At 47.2% G+C, this 12,429-nt stretch overlaps 1 protein-coding gene across 4 annotated transcripts in view; it reads left to right on the top strand.

Moving 5' to 3' along the window:
• Positions 1-12,429, top strand: part of DENND2A (DENN domain containing 2A) — a 67,328-nt gene that overhangs the window by 21,267 nt on the left and 33,632 nt on the right. For all 4 annotated transcript variants that reach the window (XM_083401397.1, XM_083401399.1, XM_083401398.1 and 1 more), the window contains exons 2-5: positions 5,639-5,737; positions 7,374-8,573; positions 10,670-10,797; positions 12,089-12,210. In XM_083401397.1, coding sequence (XP_083257523.1) covers positions 5,652-5,737; positions 7,374-8,573; positions 10,670-10,797; positions 12,089-12,210 — 1,536 coding nt within the window. In that variant the 5' untranslated portion in view covers positions 5,639-5,651. The remainder of the gene's footprint in view (positions 1-5,638; positions 5,738-7,373; positions 8,574-10,669; positions 10,798-12,088; positions 12,211-12,429) is intronic.

The raw sequence follows: 12,429 nt of genomic DNA, 5'->3' as shown, positions 1-12,429 counted from the left end.
GAATCTGTAGCCTTGTGTGCATGTGAGAGAGAGTTGAGCCGATTTTTTTTTTCTCATCCTTTCTACCATCCACCCTATAGATAAGTGATCTCATTTCTTCTCCTGCCCTCTTCCTCCCATCCCCTTCTGGACAGTTGTGTGACAGTATCAGATGGCTGCTTTGTCCCCTTCCACATCCCTCCCAAGAATGCTTTGGGCATTCCTAAGGTCATTGTAATGGTGAGGGGCCTCCAGCCGGGACTTGACATCCTGCCCTCTCCCATTGCCAATTTATGGCCCATGAAAGTTAACCACAAGGCCAAACTCCGCTCCTGCTGTTTCTAGATCTCCCCAGATGATGAGTGTCTCTGCTTTTCTCCTTCTGCCCTGGCCAGAATCCTCCTTCTTTCCCCACCCTGCCAAACCCTTAGTCTCCTTTGGAGAATTTGTTCCTTGAAGGCCCTTGTTTCGGAGCTTGAACTCTTTCCCAAAACACTAGAAGCACATGCGCTCTCAAAATGGTGCTAGGTCCAGTGCTAAAGAGCTGGTGGAAATTATACCTTGTGCATAGCAAATAGCTTATCCCATTGGTTAAGATTTTAGAGCTGCCTTCCCCAACCTGGTGCCCTCTGGATGCTTTGGACTACAATTCCCAGCCTGGCAGGTAGTTAAGGATGAGTGGTAGTCCAAAACATCTGGAGGACATCCTGTTGGAGAAGCTTGTTTTAGAGACTGCAGAGATGGAGAAGTTAATGAAGAGTATCTAGTGGGGGAATGGGCAATCACTCCCCATTACAAGGATGGAACGTGAAGTCCCATCACACTTCATACTAACAAGAAACGTTTTCTCATAATTTTCCTTGCATTTCCAAAACGTAATGTTAAAACGCTCCATCCCATTGATGATCCCTTTTCACACATGAGAACAAAGCAGTTTGGGAGCTGCTACCCTGTCGTGTGCTCTCATACTGTTGGAGAGTATGTGGGGTGTGACTGAAGATATATTGTGGGCCCTGCCTTTCTCCCAGCAGACTGTCAACTGTTTGAAGATGGGTCAGATGGGGGGGGGAGAGAGAGCCATGTCATCGGTCCCTCAGGTGTAGTAGCTTCATTCTTATATCCTCTCCAACTGGGGTCACTCCACAAGGAAGTGAATCATACACCACTTACATGCACAGAGGAGTTTCTTGGGCATCATGACAGAAATTGAACAAAACTGAAAGCTGCCTCTTTCAGTTTGGAGATGGTGTGTCCCTGACGTGGTCATTCATTGTTTGCACACTGCTCCATGGGTGTTGCTATGTCCCAGGTGCTTGTTGTACCTTATGTAGAATCATAGAATTGTAGAGTTGGAATGTATCCCAAGAGCCATCTGGACCAGCCCCCTGCAATGCAGAAACTACAGCTGAAGAACCCCTGACGGATGGCCGTCCAACCTCTGTTTAAAAGCCTCCCATGAAGGAGAAACCACCATCTTCCAAGGTAGCCCGTTCCACGGTTGAAGAGCTCTTACCGTCAGACAGTTCTTCCTCTCTTCTTCCCAACTTCCGTTTCTTTCAGTGCATCTGGGCAGCAGAGGTTCCTAGTAGACTGGGCCTTTGAATGGGTGAGAATAATCTGCTCTGATCCTCCTTTGCTTGATGGGGCTAGTATAGTGGCCAGAGAAACTGAAAAGCCAATGCAATTCTGGGCTGCATCAATAGGAGTATAGCATCTAGATCAAGGGAAGTAATAGTGCCACTGTATTCTGCTCTGGTCAGACCTCACCTGGAGTACTGTGTCCAGTTCTGGGCACCACAGTTCAAGAAGGACACTGACAAACTGGAACGTGTCCAGAGGAGGGCAACCAAAATGGTCAAAGGCCTGGAAACGATGCCTTATGAGGAACGGCTAAGGGAGCTGGGCATGTTTAGCCTGGAGAAGAGGAGGTTAAGGGGTGATATGATAGCCATGTTCAAATATATAAAAGGATGTCACCTAGAGGAGGGAGAAAGGTTGTTTTCTGCTGCTCCAGAGAAGCGGACACGGAGCAATGGATCCAAACTACAAGAAAGAAGATTCCACCTAAACATTAGGAAGAACTTCCTGACAGTAAGAGCTGTTCAACAGTGGAATTTGCTGCCAAGGAGTGTGGTGGAGTCTCCTTCTTTGGAGGTCTTTAAGCAGAGGCTTGACAACCATATGTCAGGAGTGCTCTGATGGTGTTTCCTGCTTGGCAGGGGGTTGGACTCGATGGCCCTTGTGGTCTCTTCCAACTCTATGATTCTATGATTCAGAGCTCACCTCCAGTGTGTGATCCCTAGGTGGCTTTAGGCATACCATTCCCCTCTCAGCCTTAACCACCTCCATTTGTTACACTGGGAGATAATAATATTAACTTGCCTTGCAGGGCTGTTGTAAAGATTACAACAAGACAACGCACGTGAAACATGCTGAATGCTTGAAAATACACCACACAAGTGTTAAGTTATTGTTACGTTGATCTGGTGCCCAGTGTCATAGCCCAGTGGTAGAGCATCTGCTTTGCATTCAGAAGTCCCAGATTCAATCCCTGGCATTTTCAGATAGGGTTGGGAATGTCTGCTGCGTGAAACCTAGAGACCTGCTGACAGTCAGTGTAAAGGTAAATGACCCCGGATGGTTAAGTCCAGTCAAAGGCGACTATGGGGTTGCGGTGCTCAGTGGCAAAGCACTGGGAATGGCGTACATCTGGGGGCATGGCTAGCATGCATCCCAGGGGGTGGGGCGTGCCACCTGCGGGGGCATGGCGTGTGTCAGGCGGTGAGCGTCCTGGGGCATGAGCGGCGAGCATCCAGGGGCGGCCGCGATGGCACCCCCCAGATGGCACCCCCCAGATGGCACCCCCCAGATGGCACCCAGGGTGAACCGCCCCCCCCCACCTTCATCCTCCAGGGCAGTGCTCATCTCACTTGCAGGCCAAGGGAGCCGGCGTTTGTCCACAAACAGCTTTCCAGGTCATGTGTCCAGCATGACTAAACAGCTTCTGGTGCAACCGTGACGAAAACCAGAGCGCACAGAAATGCCATTTACCTTCCCGCCACAGCAGTACCTATTTATCTACTTGCGCTGGCATACTTTCGAACTGCTAAGTTGGTAGGAGCTGGGACAGAGCAACAGGAGCTCACCCCATCAAGGGGATTCGAACCACCGACCTTCTGATAGGCAAGCTCAAGAGGCTCAGTGGTTTAGACCACATAACCAACTGAGCTACATCCCTCAAATTTCATTTTCTTCTTATCCTCTTCCCCAACCCCCATCCCAAATCTTGGACTCCCATAAATGAAGCTGCTATTTCTGTTGTATACACATAAGTGAGAAGAACTGCTAACTATACTTCTTTTTTTCCTGCCAGGCTGTGTCCATGGCAGGGTTGCTTCTAACAAATTTCTCAAGTGGACAGACTCCAGAGGCTTTGGGTTATTTTTTTCTTTCTTTCTCTTCTTCAACAAGTATTGTGTAAGAGACAATGCGCTCCCCCCCCCCATGGAAAACTTTTTTCTTTTTTCTTTAGCTCACTGGCTTTGTATAATGCTGTCTTCAGAAGTAATGAGAGAGCAGGGGGTGGGAGAGAGGAGAGGGGCTTCTTAAAGGCCCAGAGCTACTTTTCAAAGCAAGTAAATTCTCCTTTCCCCACAATTGCATTGAATATAGTACAGAAGCACACTCACCTGCAGGATCCCCCCCCCCCCAAAAAAAAACCTCCTCTGAAATTGCTTTGGAAAGAAAAATGAACAGTGACCTGAGCAGCCCTTCATTAGAAGATCCTTCTTAGAGGCAATATTCATTCTTGGCCTGAACAGCCCTGTGGCTGATGCTCTGTTGCCCTGGGAATGTGTTTGGCTCATTAGGAGCCTTTCTGCCTGATCAGTCTGGTGTGTGATTAAATGTGTGTTAATTCCTCCTAGTTGGCAGCAGGTCACCAGAGGGCTGTCCTCCCACTTGTGGTGCTGCACTTCCAAAGCACGGTTTTTTTGTATACCTGGAGTGGGGAGCCCTGGCTTAGAGAATTGGTTTGCTTCAGCTCTATGAAGCACATTTGCACCAAAGCCTTGAGCACCAAATGGTTACGGTTTGCGTTGCAATTAGAGGCAGGCGATGCCGCAGCTACCCCTACTGCAGTGGTGTATCGTGGGGGGTGCAGGGGGGGGCCGGCCGCACCGGGCGCAACATCTGGGGGTTAGGGTTGGGGGCCCAAATCCACGGGTTAGGGGGCGCAAATTACTTGCCTTGCCCCGGGTGCTGACAACCCACGCTACGCCACTGCCCTGCTGTTTTAAGAGTTTTTAAATGTTACTTTCAATGGCTTGGGGACCTGTGCCTTTCTCTTATGGTGTCCATATGAGCAAGTGTTGCATAATGGTCAGAGGGTTGCACCAGGACGGGGGAGACCCGGATTCAAAATCTTTGCCATTAAGCTCGCTATGTTACTATCGGGCCAGTCACTTGCTCTCAGCCAAACCTCCCTTGCAGGGATGTTGTGGCAATAAAGTGGGTGAGAGGAAGAGAACCACGTGTGTCATCTTGAGCTCCTTGGAGGAAAGACGAATAGAAATGTAACCAATTATTTTACTTCTCCTGCTTACGATTTCTAAGTGGAAGCAAACATCTGGACTTTTATTTTGCTTCCCTGGCCCTAATCCAACAGTGCTCATAGCATTTTGTATGAACTTTTTTTAAAAAGGCATTTTAAAAATTCGGTGGGTTTTTAAATCGGCGTGCTCACTCTCTGCACTACTTCCAATCAAAGAAAAACATGGGGCAGCCGACTAAAGTTAAATGTGAACCCCACAGCTTTTTCCATCCCCTCCTAACTCAGTCACTAAAATGCACTTGTGTCCCACTTTCAGTCATCAAAGCAGAAAGGCTTCAGGAGCTATATTTATGCTGAGAGCGACATTTGGATGTCGAAGGATGTCAAAGCATTGCTGTGGTTTGAATGCATACTACCGCTTGGACAGATAGTATTCCTTGAGTCTACGGTATTTTAATGGGTTTACTTGGCAAGGCAAGCTATGCAAATGTTGGCAGCATGTGAAGAATATGTAGACTCCTCCGGGTGAGGAGTTCTGAATTTATCCCTGGAAGAATTGCGTTGTTGCTTTAGTGCTACAACTACTTCAATCTTTTAAATTTAGCTTATTTTAAAGTTTTTCAACAAAAGCTTGTTCATTTAGTGGCTTTGACTGGGATCATCATCTGGCTTTCCATTTACTGAAACATTTGCTTCCCTTTGTCCGAGCAAGCTAAAAGCACTGAAATAAAAAATAAAAGCTAAACTATTTACTGGCCACTTGTTCAGTGCAGCCAGACTGACATTGCCCAAACACTGGAGAGACTTATAATGTGTTATTGGACTACAGGTGTGATATTTAGCCCTCATGGAAATAGTGACCGAAAATGATATTTCTTCATGGTATTAAAAAAAATCAAATAAATTTGTTTTAACTTGGCACTCACGTATTTTTTATGTTAGCAATAAGGACTAGAGTAAGAATCCACTGTCCTATTATGCTAGAATTTGGAATGCATGGCGCTGTATTGGTTTTTTTTTATTTACACACACACAACAATATTGCGGTCCATAGACCCATTATGACTGTACTTGATGTGTTTTTCTGATTCTCCCCCCCCCCCCTAGGTAGACTGCAGCCATGCCATGTGCTGACACAATGACAGCGAACACAGTCGCCGGCGTGAGCATCAAGCCTAAGACCAGTGTTTGCATCGCTATTGAGAGGTGGGTAATTTTTAACGTCCCTTTCAAAGTGGCTTCTAAGGAGTGTAAGGAAAGAAATGATGTCACATTGGTTCTAAATTGCGCTTCTGAAATGAACAGTTTCAGTAGCTGCCCCTCACTTCCCAGCTTTTCTGAACTAAAGACAAGCGGTGTGAGCCTAAATGCACGTAGCTGGGAGTGATACCTCTGCACTTAGCTCAGTGGTAACACATCTGCTTTGCATGAATAAAACTCAGGGCGACGTTTTGAACTGGGGTAGAACATGAAAAACTTTGCATAGCCACTTCTGGAATTGTCATGGCAAGTTGTTGTATCTACAGATGCTGGGGATTGGACCAGAGAGCTTCTGCTTGCAAAGCGAATGTCCTACCACTGAGCTTTGGTCCTTCTGGTTTGCTGAATCCCTCCTTCGTATGTGTGCTAGATGTCAAATGTTTTGTTTTGGTTTTTTAATTACTGCACTTTTCAGTGACATGTTCTGTTGACCTGACTTCTGCTTATAAAGTGGGTGGTGGTTAATTTTAGTATCTGTCAGTGATGGTAGCTGCTTCCCATGTTTATTGTCTTATTGCCACTGTAAATAGCCCTGGAGATACCACTATGGAGGTGAAAAGTTGGGTAGAAAGGTTTTTTATAAGTAAAATACATGGCAGGAATAGCTGGGAGAGAGGAAGCAGCTGGTTCATAATGTGTATATGGCCTGCTGTACCCCTTAAGCTAGAGACGCGGGTGGCCCTGTGGGTTAAACCACAGAGCCTAGGGCTTGCCGATCGGAAGGTCGGCGGTTTGAATCCCCGCGACGGGGTGAGCTCCCGTTGCTCAGTCCCTGCTCCTGCCAACCTAGCAGTTTGAAAGCACGGCAAAGTGCAAGTAGATAAATAGGTACCGCTCTGGTGGGAAGGTAAACGGCATTTCCGTGCGCTGCTCTGGTTCGCCACAAGCAGCTTAGTCATGCTGGCTACATGACCTGGAAGCTGTACGCCAGAGATGTGGTGCTCATCTCGGCCAATAAAGCGAGATGAGCACCACAACCCTAGAATCGGCCATGACTGTACCTAATGGTCAGGGATCCCTTTACCTTTACCCCTTTAGCTAGCTGCACCCAGTGTACTGCTATAGCAATACCTTTTTTTAGCAAATTTGTGGAAAGGTTTTGAACATGCGCTACACAAAATTGGGATTCTGTTGATCTGAAGAACCCTCTTAAAGTCTCAAAACACAGGCTCACATTAGAGATAAGGGGAGGGAGATGCAGAATGAAATTGATGATTAAGATTTTTAGATGAGTGAGGTAAAGATGCAGCTGGATTTACTGCAGCCTGGCACTCTCCAGATGTTTTGTACTTTTGCAACCCTCATCTGCTTCAGGCAGCACAGCTGTGCTGGCTTGGGCTAATGGGAGTTGTTGTCCAAAACATTTGGAGGATGCCAGGTCAACAAAGGTTGCTTTAGTGAGGAAAGGGGGTGGGGACACAAGTACGCCTCTTTCAAGGGAAAAGTAAAGGCAGAGAGAGGAGAGCAAACCTATGAAGATTTCAGGAAGTTTAAGAGTTATGCTATAAGCTCATAACCAAACAGAGAGCGAGGAACGTGGAGGTAAAGTTCCTCTGCCAATTTTTCTACCTTCATTTCATAGGAGCAGGTTTAAAAGTCTAAATAATACAACCACAAAGGCAGAACTTTGGTGCAGGCCTTCAAAGAGGAAGTGCTCGGAGACTGTTACCACCACGCCCAAACTGGTACAGAAAGCAGAGCCATCTCCTGTGGTAGAGAGCACACTGAAGGCGCTGGAGAACTTGATGTTGGATCCGAGGATAGACTGCATTCAGCAGAACATGCTCAGTCCCAAGATGATCATTGGCGACCCTTCTGTAGAACTAAACATCCGAGAAAGCAGCAAGATTATAAGGAAGCAACTGGGAGGTGCTCCAAGCCTGCGGGCTGTTGGGAAAGCAAGTTTGAAAAGCAAGCCTTCGAGCATCAAGGACAAGATTTCGGAGTGGGAAGGCAAGAAGGAAGCTCTGTCTCCTGCGTTGGTGTGGAAGGAGGAAGAGCAAGGAGTTAAAGAGGAGCTCAGTTCGTTTTTGGGCGCGGTGGAGAAGATGACCCGGGAAAATGCAGCGGTGAGAGACGTGGACGCCAAGAGGCTTGTAAACTGGCAGCTGGAATGCAAAGGCGCAAGCAAAGAGAACGAGAGGAGAATCGGGGTGCTGAAATGTGTTGGGGAGAGGAAAGCAGACATGAAGCTCAAGGAAGAAGAACCTGCTTCCAACACTGGCAAGAGCACCGAGTTGAAGGAAGGGAAGAAAGAGGTCCAGAAGGAGAACGTGTCTGTCCTGAGTCAGGTCAAGAAGCTGGAGCAGGCCTTGAAGGGAGGAGCATCGGCAGAGCTGCAGCCCCAGTTGCCAGGTACTTACTATTCCCCGCACTGCCTGCAAGAGAAGGCGGACGAGGGGCAGAGTCCCTCTGAAGGCCAGGAAAGCCGGACGGAGCTCGGGAAACGGCTTCTCAGCTGGGACTCCGAAGCTGGTGAGCCTATCTTTGGGACTCTGGAAGAGGTGAAAGCGTCCCGTGCAAAATGCAAGCCCGGGAATGAGGAAAATGTCTACACAGAGCCAGGATTGCTTGATAAGAAGCCTTTTATCAACCCCCTGCCCAAGCCTCGGCGGACTTTCAAGCACGAGGGCGAAGAGGGATGGATTCCGCCAGTTAGGAATAAGCGAAATTTGCCCCCTCTGCCTTCTATTCCACCTCCTCCCCTCCCTTCTTCACCCCCTCCTTCGGCCGTCAGCAGAAGACTGAGGAATGGGAAGCATAAGGCGAACACGGATCACAGGTATCATTCCTACTTTTTGTTTTAAACTGCTGAATATGGAATTCTTCATATAAGTCCTACATTGAATATGTATTGATTCCTTTCAAACTGTTGGCCAGGTATGTGTTTTCCTCATTTGATAATGGTCAGTATTTTGATGTGGCTCGATGCAGCCAAAAAGCTTGGGGTTCAGTTCTGATCAGAATTGGCTTGCTACGTGCCAAGACTGATTTTCTGCTAGACTTCACTGTGTGCAAGAAAACTTACATGAGGGAGAGAGGGGGAGGGAAATAGAGCATAAATTGGAGAACCAGTTTATATGGTGAATCGCTAGTTTGCTTTGAGGGAGAGTTTGGCAATGGACTGAGTGGCACACACTCTGCTTTTGTTTGTAAACTGATGGAAAGAGAGGACTCAATGCTTTCTTCCCTCTTTGAAGTTTCATGCATATGAACTTCTCAAGCAGCGGTGGTTGATCTGTGACCCTCCAGATGTTGTTGGACTCCCAGCTTCCACCAGCCCCAATAGTCAGCAACAATAGGAGTTTCATTCCAACAAGATCTGGAGGGGAACAGGGTTAGTCCAATGCCTCCAAACCCAATCTAGCCTGGCATTGTATATCTTGACTGGCAGAGCCTGCCCAAGAATTTAGGCCAGGTATGGGAAACCTTTGCTCATCTAGAGGTTTCTGAGCTGCAGCTGTGATCTTCCCTGGCCCTTGGCCACACTTGCTGTGGCTGATGGGTGTTGTAGTTCAGCAACATCTAGGACCAAAAGAATCCTATACCTGTCTTAGGCAGAAAGAGGTCTCTGCACAGTTCTGCTATCTGAGATCCAGCCTACATGTGAACTTAACCCCCTTGAGTGCTGGAGATGTGTTGCGTAACCCTTGCTTTTCTAGCCGCTCCCTCCTTGCTCCCACCACCTAAACCCCGGACCCCAGTGTAACTTGCAGACACAGATCCTGCTGAAACCAGTTCATTGGGAGAGGGGGTGATTTCCAATGTGGGATGGGGGAGGGAAGCAGTTGGCAAGGGAAGGGCTATTTATAGTGGGTAACTCAGTCAGTAGAGCCTGAGACTTAATCTCAGGGCCCTGGATTTGAGCCCCATGATGGGCATTGCAGGGTGTTGAACTAGATGATCCTCGTGGTCCTTTCAAATTCTATGATTATATTCTATTACCTATTATGTGCAACAAAAGGGCTATAGTTAACATGGTGGTTGATGTTGCAATCTGTAATTTTGCCTTCAGCCCAGAAGGGTTGAGGGCCTCTAAACTAGGCCACTCCTAGAAGTAAGGGACCATTGAACTCCATGGGTCTCCAACAGTTAAGCAGGTTTTTGTAAAGAGATGCAAGCTCCTCCCTGACCTTTCCTGATCCAGTACCGGCCTGCATCGCGGCTAAAGCACAGAGCAGACTCAAGTTCATCAAATTGACCTATGTTCATTTTATGTTAGCTTGCCCATCAACATACATGGCACTTCACTAAAGGACCCAGAGTATGGGTCCCTTCCCTGAGGAGTTAGCAGTCTAAATATTGACACCTAGAAGGCAACAGAGAGGGAAGAAATGGAGGCAGAGTAAATAGACAAACCAAGTGGATGTATTTCAGTGAGTATGCAGACAAATGTACCAAAGGCTTCAAGGCACATTTAGATTTGGGGAAGTGACTTGAAGGAATGGAAAGAGGTGGCATCATGCAGGTGTTCTGAGAGGCAGTTCAAAGTGCATAGAAGAACAAGGGAGAAGCAGCAGAATTTTAGGGTGAACAAGAGATCTTTGAGTGGTGGAGCTCAAGGAGGAAAAATGTGCCAGGATATAAGAATGGAGAGATGTGGGAATCATGAGTGGCTCATACCTATCAACCCACCCTTCATCCTAGGACAGGTTACAACAGTTAAAACACAATGTTGAAAACAGTTTATAACAATTTAAGATCACAGAAATTAGATCTACAGTATCTGGGGGGCGGGGAACCTTTACAGTCGTGGTTTAACATGAGACAAATGTGTGAAGATGCAGTTCCTACCCTGCTGACTAAACCTGTAAATAGTATTTCATATGTCAACTTATTAAAAGCTGTGCTTCTCTCTCTACCCCACAAACGCCACAGGAAGTCCTATGAGTTTGAAGATTTGTTGCAGTCCTCTTCCGAGAATGGCCGGGTAGATTGGTATGCCCAGACCAAGCTGGCCCTAACGCGCACTTTATCAGAGGAAAATGTCTATGAAGATATTTTAGGTAGGCATTTGGGTAGCAGAGGCAGGTGATGGCCAACTTTGAGTGATGGGCAGCCTGATATTGAAGACCTAAGTAGTTAAATCTCAGGGACACGCGTGGTGCTGTGGGTAAAACCTCGTGCCTAGTACTTGCCGATTGTATGGTCGGCGGTTCGAATCCCCGCGGCGGGGTGAGCTCCCGTCTTTTGGTCCCAGCTCCTGCCCACCTAGCAGTTCGAAAGCACTCTTAAGTGCAAGTAGATAAATAGGTACCGCTTTCTAGCGGGAAGGTAAACGGCGTTTCTGTGTGCTGTGCTGGTGCTGGCTTGCCAGAGCAGCTTCGTCACGCTGGCCACGTGACCCGGAAGTGTCTGTGGACAGCGCTGGCTCCCGGCCTCTTAAGTGAGATGAGCGGTCACGTACTCACGTACGGGCAGGGGTACCTTTACCTTTTAGTTAAATTTCAGTTCATTTGATCTCCTAACTTTATGTTAAAGTCTATTTTAGAGCAGCCTGAATTTAGGGCAGTGTTCTGTTAGAAGTAGTTGTTGTGTGTGTTACGAGTGGGGTGTGTGTGTTGGGGGGCGGGGGGACGAGACGGGGTTCCTGTTGATGCTCAGAATTGCCTTGCCAGCAGAAATCATGTACATTACAAGATTACAACACGGGCACTATATTTCGACTAGTAATAGAAAAGTAATAAGAGCAGAAGAATATATACTGACAATTATAACATTGCATGTACATAACATATCTAAAAGGGTATATGCACTCACACACACGGCATAGATTATGTTGGATGTTTATGTTACTCCCCAGCTAAAAGATGATCCAAAAGTGATTCACTAGATCTGATGCTGTTGTGGAGTAGTTAATGGGGTTTGAGTGAATTGTTAATGTTTGTCTTGCATTTGAAGTACAGGCCACAATCCAAGGCAGAGGAGTGGAGATTAATAGACTTAAGCACACTTGACTCTGTGTGTTGGATTGTGGCCATAGTATATTGAAGCACTGGACTTCAGTGCTTCCAGGATATTAGTACAGTTGCTCAACATACACAAATTCAGCAGGTGAAGATTTTCCATGCATAGAGTTTAAGCAATGGCGGGGGAGAAGCTTCACATACTTTGCAACATGCTAAACCGTCCAACGATAAATCTTCCGGTTGCCCGTAGTGGGTGGGAAAAGACTAGCTGGACCTCGATCTTAAAAGCGCTGATCTGGTAAAGGCAGCACCCAAGTTCTCCTTGAGCTGCTGAAAGGCTCACAGTGTTGTGTGCTGATTATTTGCTGCCTCTGACTTCCTATTCCAGATCCACCAGCAAAAGAGAACCCCTATGAAGATATTGAGACAAATAGCCGCTGCTTGGGGAAGAAATGTGTCCTGAACTTCCAAGCGTCTCCTTCATCTTCGGTCCCTGGCACACCCACAAAGGTATCCTGGTTTAACCAGTGTGACTTGAAAACCCAGTGCCCCAAAGTTATATGTTTTGGCTGGCATTGTGAAGGCAGAGTGGTGAGCAAATGGATGCCCTGCAGGGAACAAGATTACCGATTCACCCTCTGATGTGGTTTCCTGTCTTGGATTAACTCCCTGGTGTAGTTTACTTCATGCCCAACGAGTTCTGTGATGTTAAGAGAGAGAGAATTCCAT

The sequence above is a fragment of the Podarcis tiliguerta genome (assembly GCF_965153285.1).
Source record: "Podarcis tiliguerta genome assembly, chromosome: 10".
Taxonomy (NCBI): Eukaryota; Metazoa; Chordata; class Lepidosauria; order Squamata; family Lacertidae; genus Podarcis; species Podarcis tiliguerta.
Note: the sequence above shows the minus strand (reverse complement) of the source record. Positions and strands in the feature narration are given on the sequence as shown.